Source organism: Podarcis cretensis (assembly GCF_951804945.1).
Source record: "Podarcis cretensis genome assembly, chromosome: 14".
Taxonomy (NCBI): Eukaryota; Metazoa; Chordata; class Lepidosauria; order Squamata; family Lacertidae; genus Podarcis; species Podarcis cretensis.
Window position 1 is genome coordinate 7928121 of NC_137183.1, and position 27831 is coordinate 7955951.

Genomic DNA, 27831 nt, shown 5'->3' on the forward strand with positions numbered 1-27831 from the left:
CATTATCAAAGGCCCATTTTTTACACTTGGGCAATGTAGCAATTGCCAAAAAATGCTTCCAAGTGGTCTGGTTTTACATTACAGTGGTGGCATGTACAAGAACCAACCAGAGAAGTTTCTCCAGAAGTTGGAGTGGAAACAAACCATATGGGTGAGCCTCATGATTGGATGTTGCCTATAATACTAACGATGGACACAATTCCTTGAACTTGCCTTGAAATTATGAGGGGGGTGGGTTGTGCTCCTTGAGTAAACACAAACAATTCCAATTCCACCCCTGCAAGTATTCTTGAGGAACGCTAAAAAAAAACCCCTATTAATGCCTTTCTTCTCTGCAGTTACCCTCCCTTCCAAAGCAGGTACAAGTTTGCTTGAGCATTGTCCCATCAGTTGTCCCCCAAGGGCCGAACCCTGTCTATCATACCTCCCAAAATCCTAGTTTCAGAGCTTGCTCCTTGGTCTGAGCCTGATTGCTGCTTTTGGGTCATGAATCTGCTCCAGCTCTACTTATGACAGCTGTCCAGGATCCTGGAACTCAACTGCCTGGATTCTGACCCCTGCTGAGGCCTGACAATAGTCAACCCTATCCCTCCTTATTCTCCCCTTATGTCACATCTTATTCTGAAATGTGCAGAATTGCATGTTGGCTCCTGGGAGCTAGAGTTCCTTATATAGCAAAACCCTACTTGCCATCTATCTGTGGTGTGAAGTGCAGGAAGAACACACATGTTTCAGCAGCTACCAACACAATGGAAAAGGACTGTGTGGCTCAGTGACAGAGCATGTGTAAAAGGGCCCCGATTCAATCCCTGACAACTCCAGGTAGGGCTGGGAGAGACTGTGACCCTGGAGAGCCATTGCCAAACAGCATAGACAATACTGAGTGAGAATGACAGATGTTCTGTCACAGTATAGGATGACTTCCTATGTTCCTAGCATCTCAAAGGAAGCACGCCAGCTACTTACCAAAGCATTTACTTTGGTTGGTGGCACGGTCAACAAAGACTTTGGCAGAGATGACGTTGCCGAAAGGCAAGAACATCTGCATAAGTTCTGCATCCCCAAACTCCTGGGGCAGGTGATAAATGAAGAGGTTACAGCCTTCGGGACCTGGGATAATGACAAAGGTGTACACACAAAGGAAAAGACATGTGTTAGCAGCAAAGAGACCATGCACAACATGTTTGGCTACTTTCTCACAATGCACTGCTTGTTGCAGTTCGCTTATCTGCTAGTTCAGCAGATAAAAGTCTTTTAAAAAATCAGTTCATTGCAATTGTTTTTTTTTCTAATTTCCACCAGCTTGCTAGAACATAAAGCTGAAAAGAATCATGACACACCTTGAGCAAATATCTAGGTGTATATTAAAATCAATTCAATCCCAGTCATACAAAGAGTTCTTTCCCAGAGCATCAGAATATGGTCTCAGAATGGCTATGTAACAGAGTGTCCTTACTCAAATAATAATTTCTAGTTCAGCTGCAGTCCAACAGCTCACCCACACTTCTGTTGGCCCCACTGCTTTCCCCCAGTAAAACCTGTGGTTTTGCACTGAACAGGAACAAACAGCAGTTGGGTTTTCTGCAGATCGCTGTTTGTTCCGATTTATCACCAAAGAGTGGGGTTTTTACAGAAAGTGGTGGGCATGTGAGAAGGAGAAAATGTCTTAGCCTCGTGCTGGCTAGGCATGGGACAAGTGGAAGTGTTGAACGAACCCTTAGTTCCACACCAAGGAGTCTTGTTATTACCATCAGGGTCAGTCTTTAAGCTATATGGGGATAATTTCTGTATCCTTTCCTTCCTGGTTTTTACACTGGGCCCCTCCAGATGTCCTCTGTTAAGAATTCATCAGAATTCATGCTCATGATGGCTATGGGGGCAGTTATACACAATCACCACTTGCGCCTGTAAAAGTTTTGGGGGCTGTAATACTGCTTCTTTGGCAACAGGTACAGGCTCCATGGTTTCCTGTCAAAACATTCTATACCACAGATGTTCTAGGGTTGCTGTTTTTTGTCCTGCTTTTGTTGTTTTTAGAGTTATCACTCCAGATGGCAATAATTCAACAACTTTGGTGAATCTTTGAATAATAACTAATAAAGCCGAATGATGTGTGGACAGCCCAGTGTCAGTCCATCATCAAAGTGCTATTATTGTGTCAGTGGTATATTGCCAAATACACCTGCAAAAGAAGAAGAAGAAGCCACCAATCTGGAGGGGGCACTAATCCTACTGCCAAAGGGAAGGAGCCTCAGCTGAGGCTGGGTGTTCATCAGTATGCGGATGATACCCAGCTCTACCTCTCTTTTAAATCAGAACCAGTGAAGGCGGTGAAGGTCCTGTGTGAGTGTCTGGAGGCAGTTGGAGGATGGATGGGGGCTAACAGATTGAGGTTGAATCCTGACAAGACAGAAGTACTGTTTTTGGGGGACAGGAGGCGGGCAGGTGTGGAGGATTCCCTGGTCCTGAATGGGGTAACTGTGCCCCTGAAGGACCAGGTGCGCAGCCTGGGAGTCATTTTGGACTCACAGCTGTCCATGGAGGCACAGGTTAAATCTGTGTCCAGGGCAGCTGTTTACCAGCTCCATCTGGTACATAGGCTGAGACCCTATCTGCCTGCGGACTGTCTCGCCAGAGTGGTGCATGCTCTGGTTATCTCCCGCTTGGACTACTGCAATGCACTCTACGTGGGGCTACCTTTGAAGGTGACTCGGAAACTACAACTAATCCAGAATGTGGCAGCTAGACTGGTGACTGGGGGCAGCCGCCGAGACCATATAACACCGGTCTTGAAAGACCTACATTGGCTCCCAGTACGTTTCCAAGCACAATTCAAAGTGTTGGTGCTGGCCTTTACAGCCCTAAACGGCCTCGGTCCAGTATACCTGAAGGAGCATCTCCACCCCCATCATTCTGCCCGGACGCTGAGGTCCAGCACCAAGGGCCGTCTGGCGGTTCCCTCATTGCGAGAAGCAAAGCTACAGGGAACCAGGCAGAGGGCCTTCTCGGTAGTGGCGCCCACCCTGTGGAACGCCCTTCCAGCAGATGTCAAAGCGATAAACAACTACCTGACATTCAGAAGACATCTTAAGGCAGCCCTGTTCAGGGAAGTTTTTAACGTGTGATATTTTACTGTATTTTTGGTTTCTGTGGAAGCCGCCCAGAGAGGCTGGGGAGGCCCAGCCAGATGGGCGGGGTATAAATAATAAATTATTATTATTATTATTATTATTATTATTATTATTATTATCAGATGAACAAATGGAAGCAGAACAGTCAACAGAAATGACTGTTCGGGCAAATAGAAATGAACCACTCAATCAACAGCAATTGCAGTTGAGACCAAAAGTTTCTCAGCCCAGCAAATTAACATTCTGCAACTGTCTTAAATCAGAAATGCGCTGCTGCTTACCCACTCGTTTATTTTGTAGAACCTCCCTAGTTTTATGAAAGCTGCCTACTAGCATTTCTTGACACCCACAAACTGCATAGGGACATGGTGCTCTCCTGCTAGTAGAGAGACCTGATCAGGGATCAGGAGGATGACCACATGGGATCAGCTGAAGACAGAGACAGTTGCTCTTACAACCTCTTTCTTCCGGTAATCTGCACACACATCCTCATGGTTTAGAACTATAGTGCCGACTCATCTGTGGGAGAATTCCATCTCCCACAGAAGTGCTCCGATTCCATCTACTTCTAAGGGGAAACAAGGAAATGTATTTCTACATACCTCTCAACATATCTAGGCCTCTGTCCTCACACTTATTCAGCTATGGAGGCACATGCAGAGATGTATCTTTCTTCCCCTGACTGAGGGGTTGCCAACAATGGTGCCCTTCAGATGTTGTGGACCACACCTCTCATCAACTCCTTCCAGCATGGTTAATGGTCAAAGATGATGGGTGCTGCAGTCCACAACATCTGGAGGAAAGCAAGGAGCATTGCCACATTTAAAGGACATATTCCAGCCATGCTGAAGGGCTTTGTGAGAGTTGGCGAGGGGTGTATTCCGAAGAGCATTCCAAGAGAGACCTGTAGTCCAGCCCATCAGTCAGAGGTTCCTAACCCCTACTTTATTTTGAATGCATGGACACATTTTGTCACAATTTTTCCAATGCAATTCTTTGTTTTGTTTGTTGTGTGTCCCTATGGAAAAGCATAATATAAATAAAACTAACCTAAGTTTATTTCACGGGACGCAGGTGGCACTGTGGGTTAAAGCCTCAGCGCCTAGGGCTTGCCGATCGAAAGGTCGGCGGTTTGAATCCCTGCGGCGGGGTGCGCTCCCGCTGCTCGGTCCCAGCGCCTGCCAACCTAGCAGTTCGAAAGCACCTCCGGGTGCAAGTAGATAAATAGGGACCGCTTACCAGCGGGAAGGTAAACGGCGTTTCCGTGTGCGGCTCTGGCTCTGGCTCTGGCCAGAGCAGCGATGTCACGCTGGCCACGTGACCCGGAAGTGTCTCCGGACAGCGCTGGCCCCTGGCCTCTTAAGTGAGATGGGCGCACAACCCCAGAGTCTGTCAAGACTGGCCCGTACGGGCAGGGGTACCTTTACCTTTACCTTTAAGTTTATTTCATAGGAGAAGGTATCAACATTCTGCTTTCTGATGTGATGGAGAACCACGGGGGCAAGGACTGTGAGTCCACCCTCCATGTTCCTTTGTTCATTAATGCATCCCCAAGAGGTCTGACTCATTCAGCACCTCCTCCTCACACTCAGAACTCTGGTGTTGCCTCCTTCCAATTCAACTCTCCATCTTTCTTTTTGTTGTGTTCACCTCATTCACACTTCTTTGTAGCCCTGTTTCTATCTTCTCTTTGCTCAATTTCTGCCACCCTTCTACCAACCCGCATGTTGATTTAATCATCCAAGCCACCTGCCGTCCTGTCAATATTTGCATATTGTCATCTAATCATCACCGGCACCATTTATGTAGCTGTCAGTTTGTACATTACAGATCCCAGGAAGAAGGGGACTGCAAGAAACGGCTTTTTTTTTTGTCCAAACATGCATCCAAATGCATTATACGAACTAGTCAGGCATGCATCTTTCTCCCTATCAAATCCCAAAAGAGCAGCACTGGATAGTCAGGTTTCCTGTTCACAAGTCTTTTGGGGGGTGAGTTGCATTCACATGGTAGGTATTCAGCTGTCATATCTATTTTAATCTGTCGAGTTCAAGACGGGCTACAAAAGAAGGCAGAAGAGAACCAGGAACTCACTCACTCACTCACTCACTCATTCACTCACTCACTCACTCACAGTGGGCTCCCAAGTTGACTGAACTGATGACTCATCAGATGAGTTGACTCATCTGATGAGGTGGTTGAAAGGCAGGTGGCTCCACCCACCTGTCAAAGTGGTTCATGCTGGATGGGGGAACTCAAGATCCAGCCTGCCAGCTGGGTCCTGTTCCTTAGCCCTGTCCTATCTAATCCAGCATTTTGTACTCAAAGCGCCCAACCAGATGCCTCTGGGAAGCAGGACATGAGCACAAATAGCATTACAGCTATTATTTTAGTGTTTTGCACATTTAAAGTTGCATTTAAATTTAAATTTAAAGTTGCATTTAAATTTGTTCTACGGAAGGGTGGGGAAACCTTTTTTTTATTATTAAAAAAAGACCCACTTATTTTACATTTATTCATCTTGGTTATTTATTTTGTGTTAGGCCACCCCATCCTGGATAGCAATGTTGATATCAGTCATGCACAAAGCAATTCACTATCGATCCCAACAGTATGACTCAGCAGTTTCGGGAATCCCTGCTCTCTGAAATGACCACAACCCATCTTACCTTCTCTCTGCTGTTGGGGGATGATGGGAGCTTGCTGGGGGAAGGCCTGGCTGATTGGTGCATAGGCGGCTGGGTATGCTGCTGGAACACACAAAAGCAGATTGGTCAGGGCAAACAGAGCCTCCTGCTAGTGCTGAGAAAAGTATGGTGAAGCAAAACCAATGGGGGACAAAAGTGGGATGCTCAGCAGTGGATCCTGAGCATGCCTCAATTCCAGAGATGTATGCATGGATCACATACAAAAAGATTGCTTTGCTGCCTCCACGATCAAGTTGGCTTGTACTCATGGAACAGTCCCAAAGAGTACGTGACACAGGTCGCTTGTGTAGCTCAGGAGGTCTGAATGAAACCTTTGAAGTTGCATGAAATCTAGCACAAAGAGCATTTTAGGTATACCAAATTATGAACGTATTTAAGCCACCTTACACTGGTGTTGTTGGTCCATCTCCCAGTGTTGTCCACCCTGACAGGCAGTGGCTGTCCTGGGTGTCAGGTAGATGTTTCTCCTGTCCCGTGCTACATGAGAGCGTTGAGTTGCAAAGGGCAGGGATTAATCATGGGATTTCAGACATGCAAAGCATGGCAGGGGCAGCCAAAATGGTGTCCTCTAGATGCTATTGGACTCCAACTCTCATCAGGCCCAGCCAACAGAGTCAATGGCCAGGGACGATGGGAGTGGAAGTCCAGCAACATTGGCTTTGACTTCCTCTTCTCTGAACCACGGGTGCCCCAGTGCATTACGACTGTAGAGATTCTGGCAGGTCCACCCAAGCATTCTCTCTTCTTCACATTCTATGAGCTGTTTCTTCATGTTCCAACATATTGTTCCAAAGACTTGCCTTAGATCAAACCGCCTGACATGCAGGGTTGTACATGCCTTCTAATGGGATGTGTATACTGTTTGCCTGAATCGGCATTCTCATTTAAACTAATCACTGGCCAGCGCAGGGGACTTGCTGGTTTGTGGCTGACTAGGCATGTCAGTCCGTCTCTCAGGTATCGTTTCCAGGCCTGACCTCTAGCTTGGAGTGCATAATTGCTTTCACCTTTCCCTGGTAGAAAAAAAGGGTCTAACTGCCACTTGCCCTGGGACTGCATTGTTGAAGTGGAATCTGTTCTCCATTTCTTGAAGGTTTGCTTCTGAAAATGAGGCCTCTAGTTCGTTTGCCTCATTTGTAGCAATCTCTAGGATTCGGAGGGGTATGAAGTTGAGATTGCCTTATAATTGCAAGGTAGCTAAGGGTGGCGGGTGTTTTTCTGTCCTTTAAAAACTTTTCCAGCACTTTTCAACCTCTCTGTCCTTCCTGGCCTGAGAAAGCTCCATGGAGGAGATACCTCTTGATGCCTTCTTCTGGGTTTTGACTGAAGCATGGGACACTGTAGAGGCTGGTGCGATTTCATTTTTTGAAAAAGGGAATCCCTTCCATTTACTTATTTTTTTTCTGTATTGATTTCTTTAAAAGGTTAAGAAAAAGACCTCACATAAGAAAAATTAACAATGAACATCTGTCAGGAGAACAGCAGACAGCCTCTCTTGTTTCTTATGCTTCCAGGAAAACCCACCTATGGACATCAAGGGGGTTCTCACCAAGTGTGAGCACCCATGAAGAATAAACAGCCACTAACACTCATCAACTCCCTTGTAAGTAAGGCAGGTACAACAAAACCCTGGCACATTACAAATATCTTTATTTCTTTAAAAGTGTTTATAAACTACTTAGTATTTTTTTAAATCTCTAAGTTGTGTACAACCTAAAAACCATAAATATTACCCTAAAAACAAAAATGCAACATAAAACCAGTAAAACAGTAGTATAAAAGCATATATAAAAAAGAATTAAGGGAATTCAAACAAATGACAAACAACAAGAGGGTCTGATTTTACAGGTCATGGGAAGTCTGGGCAGAAAGGCACATGAATGTTACCAAAAATGTACTTCTCCTTTGATAATGTTCAATATGCCATTTATGATGGAAAATGGTCTGGGGGAAACGCAGGAGAAACTTTCAGCACAGCACTATAGTTTGGCTCCATCCATCAACCAGGGTGCTAAGGTGTCAACGGGAGGTTGCATTCTCTGTGTCCCAGAAAGAACATCATGGCAAGGTGGGAGACCAACTTGGTGCCATCATTTGGGCAGAGAAAGAGCAGCTGCAGGAAGCCTGTTGCCAACTCCCGGTAGTCCTGGGACTACAGAGTTGAAGGGAAGCTTGTTTTGGTTCCATCCATCAGACTGGGACTAAATTGTGCTGGGTTGCGGGATCAACACACACTGCTCTTGCTGATATGCCCTCTTCTACATAACAGGAAAAGAAGCCCTGCCCTTCATTTCACCCACTCATCAGACTAGCAGTTGACTAGCCCAGCAGTACCATCCATGGGCACAAAAGGACCACGTGTCACCATTAGGACAAATAATGGGCCACTGCTACAGACTGTTGCCTCAATTGTGGCTATTTTGGGGCTTCATATACCATATTTTTTGCTCCATAAGACGCACCTAGTTTTTAGAGGGCGAATGCAAGAAAAAAAATATTCTTTAAAGGGAGCACTGAGCAGAGTCTGTATGCATCCCAGACTCTGCTCAGCACTCCCTTTCACGAGCCCCATGGAATGTGTATGTGGCACTTGCAGGCTTTTTCTCCTCGGGGGCTCGTGAAAGGCTCTTGGGAGCTTTTCCGGGAGGTGGGGGAAGGGACAGAGGGGCTAAGCCAGAAGCTAGAACAGCAAGAGGGAGCGCTGCACAGCGATCCCTCTCGCTGGTCTGGCTTCTGGGATAGCCGCACGAAGCCTCCTCAGGGCAGCAGGATGAAGGCTTCCCATGCCCTGAAGAGGCTTCGCACAGCTAAGCCAGAAGCTAGACAAGCAAGAGGGAGCACTGCACAGCGATTCCTCTCACTGTTCTGGATTAGCCGCGCAGCCTGCATTCGCTCCATAAGACGCACACACATTTCCCCTTACTTTTTAGGAGGGAAAAAGTGTGTCTTATACAGCGAAAATTATGGTAAGTTGCATTTCAGCTTCTGGACATGTGGAGCTTTCTTTCTGCTGTAGGGGCTTGACATTCTGCCGTTCTCATGGGCAAGACATCCTGTGTTTGCTTGTTCTCAAACACTCCCTTCCTAGTTTCTTTGGCGTTTTTCTTGACACCAAACCTGCAGCAGCTGGGCCCTGATATATTCCACCAAGAACCACCTTTCCTTCCTAGTATAAGACACGTTTCCCCAAAGCTGCCCACTCCTACTTCAGGTGTGCCACAGAATGGAGAAGCCAGGATTCCTTAAGGAGGAGTGGAGAAATTTTATCCATATCCCCACAGCATCCTCCTTGCATCTGGCTCTTTTGCTCATGCTCAACATTATCACAAAGATGCCATGGAAAGATGGAAAGATGCAGGGAAAGAGGGAAAGGCAGACAGAGAGAGGGGAGGCGAGGAGGACAGGCAAAGCAATGTTTGAGACCTGCATAGTGCTGCATGCCTGCGTAGGCTTGTTGGAGGGGGTCTGCCACAGTGGGACTTTGAGCTGGGAAGAGAAAAGAAGGAAGAAGGAAGAGAGTAAGCAAGTGCAACTAAAGGAGAACAGCTTTCAGAGCAGCACAATCACTGGGGCAGGCAGCAAACCACTCGAGATATCTCCTTGGCTTCCCATTACGTTCCTCTTCCTCTGTCGCTCCTCAGAGTCTAGCTACATGTGCCACAAACTACTTGAGAGCAAACTACACAAACTGCATGACACGACTCTGGTTCTTTGATCCAGCTCCTCATCCTCCTGGACCTCTTGGATCCTCTAACTTTTGCCCTGTTTGTTACCGTTAATGGCCACATATCTGAGAACAACAGGCTGGGTCCAGTGCAAACATTTGGCCTATGGCAATAGGCCTGCTGCTCTTCTCTGTGGACAGAGGAACTCTAAGGACTTGCCCACACCTCCATTTGCTTCCCCTGCCCCTGGGGAAACCTGCAGTTTAGAGCTGACTAGGAACAAATAGGATTTTCCAGGGATTGTCGTTTGCTCCGATTTAGCGCTAAAGAGCAGGTTTTCCAGGGCAAAGAAAATGCAAACGGCTTGGAGATCTGTACCTAGAAAGCACAGGGCAAGTGGAAAACAGCCTGGACATGTGTTTTCTAGGCACGTGACAAGCTGGATGAGCCCTAAAATCTCATATCTAGCTCAGAGTGAGCAATGGAGGGACCCTGTGGATGCAACACAGCTCCCTGAGATCTCATCCGCTAAGGAGTCCTTTCCCAACCTGATGCCCTCCAGGTGTTGCTAGCTTACAACTCCCATCATTCCTCCCCACTGCTCATGCTATCTGGGAATTGTTGCCCAAGAACATTTGGAGGGCACCAGGTTGGGAAAGTCTGCAATAAGGCAATGGCATCGTTAGAAGGTTGCTGGAAATTAGTTTTAGCTCAACTACCATTCAGGGCAGGTAGGCAAATACCTGAAAAAGGCAGCAGAGGCTTGGACTGTGTAAATTCTCTAGTTGTGACTGACACCAGCTGTGAAACTGGCTTAGGAACCAAGGCAGCCGTGCACTACTTGGTAGCCAAAGGTGAGCAGAAATCCCATGCAGGTGAGTGCATTGAATTCTATCAAGGGAGCAAGCAGAGGTGGAGGACAGAAGGATCTCTCCATTCCTCCTCCATCAGTCCTCTTGGTTTTTCTCCGCTGGCTGTAGAGAAAGGGAACCTATCCCTCAGCTCTGTTCCTCTTCCATTTGCCTGCTTTGTAGAAAGCTTTTCTCTTTTTTACTAGACTTCTAAGAGGCTGGTGTCCTGCCTTTTCGTGCTAGCTGAGAAAGAGGAAGCTTCCCATCCAAGGCATCCAGCATAGGACACAGGATACTAGCCTGTTAGCAAAAATAGATCAGGGTAGTAACTTTTGCAAGCTTAGTTACAAGACTGGACTAAGGAAGGTTGCTTTTTTAAAATGATATATAACCTCCCAAAGTGTATATGCATCAACATAGGGGCATAGTTGCACATAGAGAGACAGGGATGAGTTTCCTGTTTGTTCTTTATACTGCGCCAGCTAGGCATTTAAGTCCTCCTGGGGTCCCAAAGGACTAGTTTTCCTCTTGCAGCCAAATGGTAGGGAGCTTGAACAGCACACCCATTGTTTCCTGCCTCCGTTATTATTATTATTTTTGGCCAAAAACCTTACCTGGGTATGGATGGATTCCATTGGTGTAAATAGTTTCTGATGCTGGCTGCCCATTGGTCTGTGGTGGGAGAGGGCTGAATCCATTCACCCCGATGGGTGTGGCTATGCTGGGAACAGGTGCTGTGCTGATCCCTGGAGGTGTGCTTGTACCTATGGACCACCAAGAAGTTGGGGAGAAAGAGACAAATTAGAGATGGCCTTTGATGCTGACTATTTCTCAAACACAGAGGATGGGTGAGGTCTCTGACTGGAACAGGTTGGAATCTGGTTGGTTGAAGCTAGCTGTTAAAAACCAGTCCACTTCTTCATCTGGGCTGTTTTACAGTCAACAAGAGCAAATGAGTCCTGGTCATTGCCAGTTTGGTCCCAAAATGCATATTTGTACGCACACTTTAGGATAGTATGTGCATTACTGTATACATAACTTCAAAGGAGAACTGCATTGCAAAATTTGGAAAAAGTGTGAGCTCTGAATTCTGACCATGTTTTGGAAACTGTCTGTCCTGTATGTCTGCCTTCGAATGTGAACTGAACTGAATTTCTCTACTATCCCTAGTGGCAAATACCTGATGAGGGTGTCATGGGAGCAGCAACCAACCCGCTGACGTTAAACGCCGCCATCTGTTGCATCTGTGCCGCCGCAATGGCCGCCATGGGGTTGAGGCAAGTTCCTTGTGCTGCAGCCATCAGAGCTGCCTGCTGCTGCATTATCTTAAGGAAAGAAAGACAGGCATGGGGGCAGAGAGAAGGAAAAGAAACGGAGTAAGCAAGAGGGGCAGCAGTGGAGGCAGGGAAGAGAGAGGAGAGGGAACAACCAAGAACAGGAAGCAGAGGACACAGAGGAGGAGGAGGAAGAAGGGGAGAAACAAGAAGGTGCAAGTTAGTTTTGCCTTTGTTACTGAAGAGCCTTTTCCAGCTGTTGACACTGGGCATGGCAGGAATGTAGGAAGATGTCTTATACTGAGTAGTGTGTCTAACAGTATTGTGTACAACAGCTTTCCCCAAACTGATGTTCTCCAGGTGTTGCAGGACTACAACTCCCACCAGCCCCTGACAGCACAGCCAACCATCAGCGATGAGGGAAGTTGGTGTTGGAAACAGCTGGAGGGTACCATGTTGGAGAAGGCTGGCAATAGGACCCAGGCACCTTATTTCCCTGAGGCACCATTGAGGCAGTTCTCAGGCAAAAGGAGCTTCCAGTCGGATACCTGCTATTTTGCTATGCTACCCATGGAATGGCCAGAGATGGTGCTGCAGTTGTTTCAGTCCAGGAACCAGCAGAGGCCTGGCTTGCCCTAACCTCTAGGCTAGATTACTGCAACACATTATACATGGGGCTGCCTCTGATGACGGACTGGAAACTTTCGCTGGTGCAGAATCCAGCCACCAGGTTGCTTACTGAAGCAAAACAGCTTGATCATATGATGCCAATCCTTGGCAGACTGCACTGACTGCCGGTTAGTTTCTGGGTGGGCCAAATTCAAAGTGCTGATGTTGCCCTATAATGCCTTAAATTAGCGGTTCTCAACTTGTGGGTCCCCAGATGTTGTTGGACTACAACTCCCATCATCCATGAGTTCTGGACTTGCTAGCTAGGGGTGATGGGAGTTGTAGTTCAACAACATCTGAGGACCCACAGGTTGAGAAAAGCTGCCCTAAATGGTTCAGGACTGCAATACCTCAAGGACTGTCTCTCTCCATATGAACCTGCCCAGACCCTGTGATCATCCTCTGAGGCCCTTCTTTGTGTGCCTCCTCCATGAGAGGTCCAGAGGCTGGCAACACAAAAACGGGCCTTTTCTGCAGCAGTGGCTCCCTGTTTGTGGAATGCTCTCCCCAGAGAGGCTCGCCTGGCGTCTCTATTACATATATTTAGGCCTCTATAACCAGATCTTTGTCTGGTTAAACAATTTGTGGTGGGGGACACAGTTTGTTGTTTTGTTTGTTATTATGTTATGTCTTTTGATACTGTAAACTGCCCTTTGATCCTCAGATGAAGGGTGGTATATGAACTGTAATAATAATGATGATGATGATGATGATGATGTTTCAGGCATGGTTCCTTAGTCTAAGTAATAGGGAAAAGCACAGGGTTCCAGCACCTTCACCACTTGCGCAGAAGGGGAGATTTCAGCTTGCCTGCAAACTGCACCTGCCGAAGCCCTCTCTCCTGCACAGCAAGGAAAGCTGCAGGCCCTGTGTCCTCTGCTCCACCTGCATCTGAGTGAGAGAAGGTGCAAGCCGAGCTATGTGGCCACTTGCCTGCCTGCTCTATAACAGGAACACCAGCCTACCTTAGATCTCATCATCAGACCCCTATCTGCTCTAGACTGATTGGACTGCATAAGAAGAGTCTTGCGGCTGAATCAGGCCAAAGGCCCCAACTAGTCCAGTATCTTGTTCTCACAGCAGCCAAGCAGCTGCCTATGGGATGCCTGCAAGCAGGACTTGGGAGTGACAGCAGTGCTCTCTCCATTTGGGCTTCCCAGGAAGTGATATTCAGAGGTGAACTGCCTCTGACAGAGGACGTAGTATGTATGTATTCTGCCTAATAGCCTTATCATTCACTGATTTATCTAACCTTCTTTTAAAGCCATTCCAACTTGGTGGCTACATGTTATTGGAGCTAATCATGTAGCTTGGCTAAACACTGTATAAAGGAGGACTGTGATGTTTGCCTCTGACTCTGCAGCCTTCTGCCTACTTCTCTTTGCTATCTGGCAGCAGTTTCCTTTGGAACAGCTATCAGGACAAAGACCAGCAGCATCTCCTCCAGAGGTTGACACTTCATCCATATCTTCCACCTCCAAACCTCTTTTCTGGGCTCTTAGAGCTTGCAAGGCCTTTTCCTTTGGTGATCTCTCTCCACTGTTGACACTCCTACTCTGTTCAGCTCCCAGCTAATCTTTCAGCCTACACAGGAGTCAACAAGCCACCAGTGCCCATCAGACCTCTTGACTTGTCTTCCCAGTTAATGCAAAACCTGCTTTCCCAAGAAGGCGACCTCCAGATTTTTTGGAGAACAACTTCCATCATCCACCATGGCTGGGACTGATAGGAATTGTGGTACAAAGCATAGCAGGAGCACCAGCTGTCGTCCTTGGAAGCTGTCTCTGCCATCCTGTGTGAGTTCACCGCCTACCTACAGCTAAGCTAGCCCCCTCTGGCTTGTCCAGCTCTAAATGCGTCCACCTTATAGGGCTGGCAGCGGATTGCAGCATCTCCTACCGCTTGCGTATATGCCCCGTAGGCTCCAAACTGGATCGTCATTGGATTGAAGATCCCCAGCTGTCCTGCCATCTGATGCATCCGCCGAAGGGTCCTCTCCTTGTCTGTGTCAGCAAACTTCACCACCAGGCTGGACGATGCTCCCTAGCAGAGTGGACAGAGAAACAGAGGCACAAACAGAGAGAGTGGGGCAGAGTGTATCCAATGCTCCTGTATGAAGCGGTGGCAGCTGGCACATAATTCACATCCCCCCCACCCCTCCAGCAAGGACAAGCGATATGGATGATGGCATAAGGATAACAACTAGGGCACATCATTTCTGCTAGAGAGACACAGGCAGGCGTTAGGCTAACCAAACAGGTGCGCTGAAAAAGTTGTTTGAATGGCTCCTTTGAGAAACTGAATCATAGACTTGCAGAGCTGGGACCACGAGGGTCAACTAGTCCAAACCCCTGCAATGCAGGAATCCTTTTGCCCAACATGGGGCTCAAACCCAGATATTAAGAGTCTCATGTTCTTCCGACTGAGCCATCCTGGCACTTGCATGTAGCAAGATGGTTGTCGTGGACTACAACCCCCAACCCTTGGCCCATTGGCCAAGATGGGTGTGGACGATAGGAGCTGGAGCCCAAGAACACCTGGAAGGACATTGGTTTACAAGCATATCTGCCAATATTTGAAAACCACAGCGGTGTTATTTTCTCCTGCCCTTCAGGATTCAGGGGGGCATACATGGCCAATCGTCCTTTGATCTTCACAACAGCCCTGTGAGGTGGGTTAGGCTGAGAGTGATTGGCCCAGGATCACTTCAGTGGGAGGAGAACCAGGGTCTCACCAGGTGGAAGTTCAACACATTAGCCACTAAGCTCTCAGGAGATTTTGGCCCTGCCTCTGAGCTCCCTGCCCATGCCCCTGGTCCCACTCCCACTACCCCGGCCATGGTCACCAGTCAACCATCTACAAAATTAGGGTTTAAATAAATTAGAAAGACATTTGTAAATAAAAGAACGCAACAAGCAAATAAGCTTCTATTTACTTCTGGGCTCAGGCAAACTGGATAAAGTGAAACCTCTGCATGCAGTGCTTTTTTCTTGGGGTACTCAAGAGTACACAGTACTAGCAGCTGCACCCCCACCCCCCGCCACGTTAAAAGTGTGGCACTTACTGTGACAACCATGGTGAGTACCAGCACCTTTTTTTCCTAAAAAGAAAGCACTGACCTCTGACCTCTTTCATCTACCAAAATCCTCCCACAACAGAAACTCTCTCCTCTTTTGCAACCAGTCAGCCTGGATGCATAGCCAAGGTGGCAAAATTAAAACCAGCTGATTCATAAGCAGAACCTGCAACAAAATGTTGCAACGTTTGAGTATTTCCATGTTCCAGGTAGGCAGGCATTTATGCTGGCCTCCTCCTCCAGCTGAGTACTCTATTCTCCATGCCCCCCTCATAGTTTTGTAGTTTTCTTTTTTTATATTTCTGGCCATTGAGCGTTCTCACTTCTCATTTAGCTGTTCTGGTTTATTTTTTTTTATTTTTAAAGAGTTATTGGTACTTGTACAAATACAATGATGATCAACAAATGTTCACAAATATGGGACTACTTTTAAAACAGCATCCTCTGTATTGTAACGTATTTTTGCTCTACAAGACACACCAGACCATCAGACGCACCTAGTTTTTGGTGGAGGAAAACATGAAAAAAAATATTCTGAATCCCAGAAGCCAGAACAGCAAGAGGGATGTCAGGCTAGGCTATCCCTCTTGCTGTTCTGGCTTCTGGGATAGCCGCGCAAAGCCTGCATTCGCTCCATAAGATGCACACACGCTTCCCCTTACTTTTTAGGAGGGGAAAGGTGTGTCTTATAGAGCAAAAAATACGGTAATTTATTCTATTTGTAAGCCATCCTTCAACTTGAAGTTTCCCAGGACAGTGCACAAAGAATTCATTGAAATCCAGCACAGGTTGTATCCAATGCAGCGATATATTTGTTGTGCTGTGGGGCATCATAGTGCAAGGGAAAACATTACCAAAGATTTTCTGCAACAGATTTCACAAGAAGAATCAGCTCCAGTGCAATAAGCTTCCTCTAGTGCAATTGCACTGGATTCCTTCCTTTGAACAACCTTTAAAGTCTGCCATCCACTAGCACAAGAGCTCTTGTGCTCATGAACAAACAATGCTGGCCCCCTTGGTACTTTGTTATGGGTGCTGACTGTTAGCAGGAGATGCCTGGCAGTGCTATGATTTCCTGCACACAACAAACTACAGTTCTCAGGATTCTTTGTGTGCAGGGGAAGCCATGACCGTTAGAGTGGTATAAGAGTTCTTTAAGTGTATGGTGTAGGTGAAGAAGCCCTTCTGGAAAAGAGTTTTTGAGGAGGGACGGATAAGGCACTTGGACTTTGAACCTCTGAAAATGTATTTCTTTAACCTCAGTCACCTTAGCGGGATGTGAGGAGATTCAGAAACAGCAAAGCATCTCCTTTGCTCCTCTGAGTATTTATCCCATCTCTTTGATTTCAATAGAGTGAGATAATTGTGATTAGCACGTACCATTGTGCGTGTGTGAGCCCCCCCTCCCCTTAAAGGCTGCTGCTGTTCCAACCAACCACACCAGATCAGAGTTCATCTTCAGCACAGCCTCCCTGCCAGGAGCAATCTCTGATCAATGCAGACCTCTTTTATAATCACCGCCGGTTCCCTGGGCTCTTTCCCCTTTCTTTCGCCTTCATTTAGAACTGTGACCTTCATTGTTAATTAAATGGCAGTTTTCTCAAGCCAGTGATTGAATTACCTCCTAACACCTGCCTAGAGAGCACAGCTGCTGATCAGAATAAACGATGGGCCCTGCGTTATTTTTACAACAAGTGATTTGATCCCTGAGATTCTGATCCAATCAAAGAGAGGATAAATTAGCCGGTGATTGGATTAAGGAGAAAAACACTGTCTTGTGAGGGGTGGGGGCCTGCTCTGTGGGGCTACCCTTTTCTATACGGCTGTGAGCGGCTCCTGAGATTGCTTTTCTAGTTTGTTTTTAAGGAAAGAAAATGGTATTTTCATAAGGCACTGTCTCTGAGAGATTGCTTTATTGCTTGAGGTGTGGAACCTCAGTCCCTGGGGGCCAAATGCAGTTCTTCGGGTCTCTCTGACTGGTCCTCAGGACCAAAACCCTCTTTAAAACTTACTGCCAACTGAAATCTCTTCATCCAACCTATCTCACTGGGGCAGCTGTGAGGATAAAATGGAGATGACAGAGAACAGCAAATTTCAACTAGTCACCCTGTTCATGCAAAGTTTATCTGCTTGCCTCGTGCAAATGAACTCCCTTTCCCTTTCCTTCCTCCATGTGCCCCCCCATCTTGTCTGGGTTTTCTTGCAACCCCACCCCCCTCTGAGCAGGGGCACAGAGCAAGGAAAAGGAGGGAAAGTTCTGTTGAGCAAGCAGAATTCCTTGTAGGAAGGGGATAACTTGTTAGGGAATCACTCTGCAAAGAAACAAGTAAACGTTTCTAGAAGGTTCCAGAGGAAAGGAACAACATGCAGAATTGTAAAGGTGTGAAAATCCCAATGGAAATAGTTTTTTCCAGAATCATATCATTCTGTTATTGGACGTTTATTGTATATTTCACAATGGAGCAGATCAGATTTGTTATTCTGTTGGAATTCTGAGTAGACTTGTAAGTAACCCTACTGAAAATACATGGAAAGGACTAAAATGCATTTTTCGTTTACAAAATACACTTGACTATTGTTTAAAATTATCATCTTCAGGACCAGAAGATCATTCATTGATAGTGGTTGGGCAAATCTACCAGACAGAAAATCAGTGTCTGGGATGGTGCTTCAGTTTAGTAATTCTTTGGTGGGATGGAAGTCCAGGAAACAAGGGATTGTAGCCACTTCCTCCACGGAAGCTGAATACAGTGCTCTATCAGACTTATGTAATGAATTGAAGTACTATGTACAGATTCTCAATGACTTAGGTGTAAAACGTAATTATCCAGTACAAGTACGGGAGGATAATCAGGTAGTCATTGCAATGGTGGAGTTTGAACTGTTTAAAGGTAGAACAAAACATGTAGAGATTAAATATCAAAACGTAAAAGAAATTGTGAAGCAAAATCTGAAAAAGCTACAATATTGTGAAAGCAGGCAAAATGTGGCAGATGTATTTACAAAATTGCTTATGTTTGAAAGACATGCACAACTAGTTGAGAAGTTGGGAACTGTATTGCATGGTGTGTGAATACTTTGTATATGTTCATAATAATGTTTTGTTTCTGTGAGACTGAGAGGGGGTGTAAGGGAATCGTTCTGCAAAGAAACAAAAGTTTCTAGAAGGTTCCAGAGCTTTTCCTTTAAATTTGGGAGTGGCACTCTGATCTTAATTAGTGTCAGCTGCAAATGCTAATAAAAAGACCACTCCCACTTCGTGTTTGCAGACACCTGATAGCAAATGTATGTCAGAAGAGTGTTGCCTATGAAGTCTGTTGGAGGACCGTTGCTGTGGTTTACAACGTGCTGGAGATAAGACTTTTGTTTGATAGTATACTGTTTGTGTTAACAGTCGTAAGATTTCCTTTGCAACCTTAATGCATGTAACCAGTCTGGGAATAAAATATTTTGACCAAGATTTCACAGTTTGGTGGGTCATCTTTTAAAAAACTTCGTCATTGTTCCGTGTGAGAGAGAAAGAAGATAAACTCTGCTAAAACAGTTTAAAAGAGCTCCAGTATCTGCACAGCAAAAGTGTGTGGACGGTAACCTCTAATATAACTTTGTTCAATACAACCCTTGTGCCATGAGCTCCTTGGAGGAAGAGCGGAATAAAAACACAATAATAAATGGGTAATGGATGTATTTTTTTATGCTCTGCAGAGGTGGGTGAGCTGAGATGATGAGTTAAAGGGGAGTGGGAAGGAATTCCAGCCGCTTAATTGCTGCGTGTTAAGCTGTGATTGAAAACACAGGAACAGGGCCAATGACAAAGGCTTCTGGTTCCTTGAGAGCAGCCTGGGAAAGAGCCTAGCACTGCTTATCTGTCAATTTCAATATAGCTTCCAAGCGGTTAGCTGGTCACCTCTGTTTTTCTTCTCTATCTGCAGGGTGTACAAAACTTCCCCACCATAAGTCAAATTGTGGTGCATCTAGCTTAGTACTGCAGACTCCAGCCTTCCCTCTCCAGACATTTTGGACGACAGTCATCACCATCCGTCACCATTAGCCCTGCTGGCTGGGGCTGATGGGAGCTGAAATTCAAAACATCTGGAAGGCACAAGGTTGGAGAAGGCTGGTCTACTTCGGGGTCCTCGCTCCAGGGTCTTAGGCTGGTGGGGCAGTGCCCCAATTCCCCCAAATGAGCCAGACTCCACTGCCATGTGAATATTCCCTGCTTCCTGATGGACCTTTTAGGCACTGTCCTCCACTTTGGTATTGTGGAATTGACAGGGTCGCCAAGTGCCAACCTCTACAACCAAACGGTGCAGAGCAGTTAAGGATCGCTGTGCTTGCTCTCTCCCACTTTGCAAGTTCCTTCGTCTACCATCCTCCTCTTGCAGCTGTGCTCGTGAGGATGCTTTAGCTTTCGTCCCACAGCAGGCAGGAAGGGAAGGGCTGCTGAAGTTGAAGGGCAGGGTGTACAATGGCTAGATCCAGATAGCCACAGTGAGGCTATCTGGGTTGATATCTGCTGGTCCCAATGCAGGAGACCCTATGGCCTTCCAGATGTTGCTGGATTCCAGCACCCATCAGCCTCAGCCAGCAGTGCCAATGCTCAGGAAAGATAGGAGCTGCAGTCATTCTCGGCACATCAGGTGATGTTCAGCCTATGTCACTTTTGCATGTGTTCATTCATGGAGCCATCCCGTTTCTGCATTAATCTGCAATCCGCCCCCCCCCCCCCCCCAGTATCTGCATGAGATGAAGATTTAAGTAAAACTTGCATGTGCATTTCAATGTATTTTTCTCATAAAATATACATTTCCTCTCAAAATTTCTAAACTATCTATCTATCTATCCATCCATCCATCCATCTATCATCTGTCAAACTGCATCAAGGAAGCACAAAAGCCTGCAAGTAACTAAGTTCCACTCTACAAATTAATCCAGGATATTTGGGTCTGGTCATTTTGTATCAAAATACACAAAGTTAAATGCCTCAAATATTTCTAATCTGTTCTCTCGATGACTGTGCACAAACCACAAAACATTTAAAGAACTGAAGTTCACCTCTCGGAGAGCTCAAATGCCAAGCACCCTTAACAAACGACAGTTCCCAAGTATCTCTTTTTTTGAGGAACCATGTGGTTTAAATATATGGTGTATCCTCAGCAATGCCCTTGGATTCCCTGCCACTATCTCAGATGCTTTATGGTGAAGAGAAACTTCAGCAAACTTCTTCCCACGCAAGACACCACAGGAGTAGAAGTTTGAGAACAAGGGCAAAGGTGTGGATGTCTTCTACAGAGACCTCTGGCTGAGCACAGGGAACACCTAAACCAATCCCCCATCATAGAATTGTAGAGTTGGAAGGGACCCTGGGGGTCATCTAGTCCAGCCCCCTGCAATGCAGGAATATGCAGCTGTCCCATGAGGGAATCGAACCTGCAACCCTGGCATTATCAGGACCACTCTCTAACCCACTAATTTGGCCATTTGGCCAGCACTTACCGGCATGGTCTGACTGCCGTGGAGACTACTGATAGCGGCTTGCGCCTCTGCATGACTCCCGTATTTGACAAAGGCACATCCTAAGAGGAAAGAAAGGATCAATGGTCAGCTCAGAGGCAGATCCAAGAAAACAAAACTAAACCCAGAGTGGATCTCCATATTGGCAAAGCCAGTCAAGGTGGGGAAATGCAAGCGGTAGCCTGAAGTCTGGCTGATCTAGGATTCTTTCTCCCCGCTGTAAGGCAATGCATGCCCTTTATTGCAGGGTCAGGTCACATTTTGCTTTTGGTAACGTGGGTTGAATGGCATCCCATGTTACACTAGCAAAAGACAAGCATAGTGCTGTCACTTGGGAATGGCATGCACCTGCCTTTGTGGCCAGATTTGCCCATAATAAATAGGGAGAGAAGCTGCTTCTTCCTCTGTGTGTTTCAGGGTTGCAAAAGGTTATGTTTCAAATCATTAAATTTTGGGCCGATGCTTCTCCCCACCCACCCGATAGAAGGACTCAGTGTGACTATCAGCAATTAAAATGTACAAAAGTTTAAAACAAGAGGCAATTCAACAGCAGTATCCATAATTAATGAAAACCAATTCAAAGTGGGCATTCACAACAGGCAACACAGAGCATGTGTTTTGTTTTTGCAGCTCTGTTAGGTGCCTGTTTGCTCAGAAATAAAGTTCACTACGCCTGGTGGGGCTTAGTCCAGGTAAATGTGCATAGGACTGCAACCTTTAAATTAGTGGGTTTTCATAATAATAATAGTAATAGTAATAGTAATAATAATAATTATTATTATTTCAGACCCACCCTTCACTGTAGATCCCACAAAATGAAAATGCAATGTTAAAATCGGTTTAAACACCTGACAATAGATGTCAAAACCAGGGTAAAGAACTGCAATACCTCAAGGACTGCCTCTCTCCTTAAGAACCTGCCCAGATCCTGTGATCATCCTCTGAGGCCCTTCTTCATGTGCTTCCTCCACGTGAGGTCCAGAGGCTACCAACATGAGAATTGGCCTTTTCTGCGTTGGCTCCCCATTTGTGGAATGTTTTTCCCTGGAAGGTTCACCTGGTGCCTTCATTATATGTTTTTAGGCAGCAGGCAAAAACATTCCTCTTCAACCAGGCCTTTGACTGATTAATATTCCACAGTCTTTTAAATGTGCCTATGGGAAGGAGGGGTATTGTTTTGCTGTTTAGTTTTAATTATTTACTTGTTTTATCCTGCATCTTATTCTGTGAACCACCCTGAGATCTTAAGATGAAGGGAGGTATAATAATAATAATAATAATAATAATAATAATAATAATAATACTGTAGGTGCTCAGAAGGATTGGAGCATATTACTAGCAAGTATCAGGCAATGGGAAAGTAGCAGCTAGACTGGTGACTGGGGGCGGCCGCTGAGACCACATAACACTGGTCTTGAAAGACCTACATTGGCTCCCAGTATGTTTCCGAGCACAATCCAAATTGTTGATGTTGACCTTTAAAGCCCTAAACAGTCTTGGCCCAGTATACCTGAAGGAGCATCTCCACCCCCATCGTTCAACATGGACACTGAGGTCCAGTGCCGAGGGCCTTCTGGCGGTTCCCTAATTGCGAGAAGCCAAGTTACAGGGAACAAGGCAGAGGGCCTTCTCGGTAGTGGCGCCCGCCCTGTGGAACGTCCTCCCGTCAGATGTCAAAGAGAAAAACAACTACCTGACATTTAGAAGACATCTGAAGGCAACCCTGTTCAGGGAAGTTTTTAATGTGTGACATTTTAATGTATTTTTAATCTTTGTTGGAAGCCGCCCAGAGTGGCTGGGGAAACTCAGCCAGATCGGTGGGGTACAAATAAATTATTATTATTATTATTATTATTATTATTATTATTATTATTATTACATAGGGAATATGTGCTGAAGCAAAAGGCAAGTCCAGACCCAGATTGGAACAGGTAGATCCCAGCGTTCGGACACACTACTTTTGGCCACCCCTCTATATTATTATTTATATCCTGGCTTCTCCTGTGCAAAATAATAGCTGGCAGAGATATGCTTGCGTGGCAGACATTGCAGGGAGGGTCTTGATCTCAGCCCTGAATAACTTCCCCCATTCCCTTTTACAAGGTTGTACCTCATACCGGTCCATTTAGCTTAGTTTTGTCTGCACTGACTGGCAGACGTTCTACAGGATTTCAGACTCCACCTGCAGATGCCAGCAGGGATTGAACCTGGAAACATTTGCCTGCAGAGCTCAGATGCTCTACTATTGAGCTACGGCCCTTCCCCATAGTAGGAAAAAGCGAGCTGTGCCACCCCTTTCCAGTGTTGCCGATGCCATTCTCCGCCGCTTCTTGTTCCTCACCTTTACTGGCTCCATCGGGGCCTCTGAGGATGGTGCATTCTTCGATCTGGCCAAAGGGCTCAAAGAGTCGCCGGACGTCATCCTCACTCTGCTGCTTCCCCAGCATGCCCACAAAAAGCTTCCTGTCTTCTAAAAACAAACCACTCCTCATTAGCAAGAGCCATGCAAAGCCACACACGATTAGTAGGGCAGAACGGGAGCACAGGTGGGGGCTTATTGACTTGGCGGCTGGTCCAGGCCAGGGCTTTGGACGACAACTATGAACCCTTGCAGGGACTTGCCGGACGGGCGAATGGCCTTTGTGTCTGGGCTGCTGTTCTGAATCATACTTACTTGCATTGAACTCAACGGGATGTATTCTGAGTACATCAGGACATAAGAACAACCCTGACCCACCAAGCCTAGCAACCTGTTCTCAGCCTGCAAGCATTGTGAATTTGTCACGAGTCCCAAAGAGGTGTCATATGGGTGGGGTGTCTGACACAAAGAAGGGATTGGAGGGACCATGGGGTGGGACCCAGCAGGATGGGAGAAGCATTGGTGGGACCTAAGAAGTGTCAGAGAGCCAGTGTGGTGTAGTGGTTAAGAGTGGTAGACTTGTAATCTGGGGAACCGGGTTCGCGTCTCCACTCCTCCGCATGCAGCTGCTGGGTGACCTTGGGCTAGTCACACTTCTCTGAAGTCTCTCAGCCCCACTCACCTCACAGAGTGTTTGTTGTGGGGGAGGAAGGGAAAGGAGAATGTTAGCCACTTTGAGACTCCTTCGGGTAGTGATAGAGTGGGATATCAAATCCAAACTACTCTTCTTCTTCTTCTTCTTCTGTCAAGAGTCTAGGGCTGGGTGGGGGGCCTGGCTGGAGGATAGTGAGCTGGATCCTAAGGAGGGACAAAGTGCGGCATTCTAATCCAGCACCACGAGACACCCCAGCCCATTCTCCCCTGTTGAGCAGCCACCTTTGGTGCCTTCTGCTATCAGTGATGCTCTTCCTTTGAAGAAGGAGGCTGCTGAGCATAAATCAGCTGAAACTTGGTCTCCAAGGACACAGAGATGCCAATGTTGGTGCAAAAAGACCTCGTAAGCTCAACTCACCGAGAGGAATGCCTGTTTGCTTGCCCAGTTTGAAGACTCGGACCATTTGCCACACTAAGTGCCTGCCCCATCCTTTAAAAAGAAGGCACAGGGGGTGTCTTGTTGGGTCAGCATCTTAGCTCATGCTTAGCCATGTGCCTTTCACCCTTGCCTTCCCTATGTACTGCGCTGATCTTCACCGTCAAGATTTTGGTAGAAACAGAAACCCAAGTTTGAGTCATTCATGCAGCAGGGGGGGGGCTAGGACAGTATCACGCTTACAATTTCCTTGCAATTTCATAGCTGATTTCTTAGATGCCATGTTTATGTCAGTGTTCGAGATGGTGCTCTGTTTTGTTGCTAATACAGTCATACCTCGGGTTGAATGTGCTTTGGGTTGAGCGCATTCGAGTTGTGCTCCGCAGCAACCCGGAAGTAACGGAGTGTGTTACTTCCGGGTTTCGCTGCTTGCGCATGCGCAGATGCTCAAAATGATGTCATGCACATGCGCAGAAGCAACGAAAAGCGACACGCGCATGCACAGACATGCCGTTACTAGTTACATTTGCTTCTAGATACGAATGGGGCTCCGGAATGGATCCCGTTCGTATCTAGAAGTACCACTGTAGTGCTTTATAGAATGTGGGCCTTCTCTGGTATTTCCATAGTTGCTGTCTACTGAAGATGTTTTAACATTTTGTCATTGGCTTAGATGTTCTGTTTAAATACAAGGGGTATATACGGTAAATTGTCAAGCAACTAGGAGAAATCCAGTGGGTGCAGTGTCTGCCATCACTGTGTCTGCATACTATGGACTCCTCGATTCATGGACTTGGGGGAGGCCAAAGGTACAGAATCCCCTATAGACAACTGTCCAGCCTCTGCTTGAAGTCCTCCAATGAGAGAGAGCACAGCATCCTTTTAAGTAACTGGTCACCTTTACCATCACCTAACAGCCAACCAAAATCTGCCCTCCTACAACTTTAGGTCATTAGATCAAGTTCCACCCTCCACTCAGTGGTGATTGGCCCACTAGCGTAAATGAGGCAGTGCCCCACTACACCTCAGAGGGAATGTTTTAAACTGCATTATTATTATTATTATTATCATTACTATTATTATTATCATTAGGGCTTTTTTGTGACAGTACTCACTTGTACAGAGTACTATCATCTATGTTTTTGCTGCCCATGGCTGCCATTTTGTGTGGGCACCCACAGCACTTTTATCAATATAGGAGCACTGGCACCTCATCATTAAAACAAAAAAGAGCTGCTATTATTATTATTATTATTATTATTATTATTATTAAGGTAAAGGACCCCAGTTAAGTCCAGTCAAAGGCAACTATGGGGTTGCAGTGTTCATCTCGCTTTCAGGCCGAGGGAGCTGGCGTTTGTCCGCAGACAGCTTTCCGGGTCATGTGGCCAGCAGGACTAAACCGCTTCTGGCACAACAGAACACTGTGACAGAAACCAGAGCACACGGAAACACTGTTTACCTTCCTGCCACGGAGGTACCTATTTATTTACTTGCACTGGCATGCTTTCAAACTGCTAGGTTGGCAGAAGCTGGGACAGAGCAACGGAAACTCACCCTGTTGCGGGGATTCAAACCGCTGACCTTCTGATCGACAAGCCCAAGTGGCACTGTGGTCTAAACAATAAGGTAAAGGTCTATGGACAAACGCCAGCTCCCTTGGCCTGAAAGCGAGATGAGTGCCTTAACCCCATAGTTGCCTTTGACTGGACTTATATGTCCAGGAGTCCTTTACCTTTACCTATTGTTGTTGTTGTTACACTTCCTTACCTACACCTCACCATACAGTCCCAGAGTGGATTATAACAATTTAAAAATACAATTAAAAAAACTAAAACAGTTTAGAACAAAGTACAAGGCGGTGATCACTGGGGTCCTGCACTATTTCATTTCCTAAGTTTGCAGGAGAGAAAGAGGGAGAAGTCCAAGGGGAACATGTGGAGAAAGATGGAGCGGATGGTGGGGGTGGAGGTTGACAAGAAGGAATGGGGAATAAAGGGGTACTTGGAATGAGAAAGACAGAGATGGAGGCAACGAGGCTCTGAGAGAAAGAGAGACGGTTAAGTAAAGTAGCAAGCCGTTTCATGGTTATGATTGACTATCCAAATAACCCTCCGCTGCCAGCCCTGCCCAAGGGACATAAATAACTTAAACATCATTGGAGTGATGGTAAATAATGAGTGTTTCGCGATTATTGCCGGCATCTGTCTTCCATGGCCCTCGCACCAGCGCTGGGCTCTAATGGCGTCTGACAACGGGAATAAGGTGGCCTGTCGGAGTGCGCAGGCTGGGAAATAAATAAATAACAGCAGGGCACAGCAGACGCTTTGTCAGGCACTAGGAAAATTAGTTAAGAGACCAGGGCTCATACATTGTCTAGTTAAACATAAACCATCTCTATTAAAAACAACACCTGTCCCTGTATAGCGTTGTAGTCTTTGGCTTAGCTTAAATTTCCTTGACACTTCTCTCCACACCACAAGTGCCTCTTCAGAGAGGATTCGAATTTCTGCCTCACTTACAGCCTAAGCCGGAGTCCTGCTCCGAGCCAAATACTTGCTGCTCTGCTGGCCAAAAAGGGAATGATAATGTGAAATTTGAGGAAGCGGGGGACTTTAAGGATATTGTCCAACACTTCATAGATAAAAATAGGGACCCTCTTGTAGGGATGGGGGCGGGGAGTCAATTCACATCTAAAAGGGAACCTCTTGGGAAGACTTTTGATAAGAAATTAGAGAATGAAAATGTAAGGTGTGTATACTAAGTTTATGAAAATGGATAAATAAAATAAATAAATAAAAGGGAACCTATCAAACCTGCATTTTCTGAAACAATATGCAAACTGAGCCATCTTTTAAAATTTGCACTTCTCTAAATTTTGCAGTTCAGTTCTCCAGTCAAGTAGCATGTACAAAAATTGATGGTGATGGTTTATTAAAATTTGTATACCGCCCTAAACTTGTAGGTCTCAGGGTGGTTACAACATACAAAAATGCATATACTGGGGTAGAATGTTCATTAAAATGCACATGTCAGTGAAAATAACATGCAAAAATGCATTATATATGGGGAAATCGCAAAGGAAAAAGTGCATACTGTATTGGGGGAAATTGCATAGAAAAATGTGTAAGGAACAGTTTGCAATGAAATGATGCTGAATTTACATGAGGGACAGAACTATCCAAACTGTACGGAAATTTATTCATGTATGTGACTACAGTGGCAAGAATGATACTTGCCCCAAAAGGGAAAGAAGAAGCAGTCCCAGCAAAAGAAGAACGGATACAAAAACTTATGGAATATGCAGAAATGCCGAAACTTACCTGAAAAATAAGAAATCAAGATAACAAACCTTTTATAAAAGAATGGAAATGGTTTATTGAATATTTACAAATAAACTGTAAACAGATAAGAACATTGGCAGGATTGTTGTAATAACCTGCAGTTTTATAAGAGTATATATTTAAAGTAGATGAATGAATGAGCAAATTAAA

General features: G+C 46.0%; 1 protein-coding gene across 10 annotated transcripts in view; it reads right to left on the reverse strand.

Annotated features, from left to right (window-relative positions):
* Window positions 1–27831, reverse strand: part of CELF6 (CUGBP Elav-like family member 6) — a 178570-nt gene that overhangs the window by 15109 nt on the left and 135630 nt on the right. For 4 of the 10 annotated variants that reach the window (XR_013833052.1, XM_079953355.1, XM_079953363.1 and 1 more), the window contains 8 exons: window positions 23230–23358; window positions 20871–20950; window positions 14198–14341; window positions 11536–11680; window positions 10970–11119; window positions 9263–9325; window positions 5801–5881; window positions 967–1110 (listed from right to left, as the gene is read on the reverse strand). Coding sequence is in view for 9 of the 10 variants with exons in the window: in XM_079953355.1 (XP_079809481.1) it covers window positions 967–1110; window positions 5801–5881; window positions 9263–9325; window positions 10970–11119; window positions 11536–11680; window positions 14198–14341; window positions 20871–20950; window positions 23230–23358 (936 nt within the window). In the remaining variant the exon portion in view is untranslated. The remainder of the gene's footprint in view (window positions 1–966; window positions 1111–5800; window positions 5882–9262; window positions 9326–10969; window positions 11120–11535; window positions 11681–14197; window positions 14342–20870; window positions 20951–23229; window positions 23359–27831) is intronic. The other 6 variants (XM_079953357.1, XM_079953356.1, XM_079953362.1 and 3 more) reach the window with 4 other exon arrangements.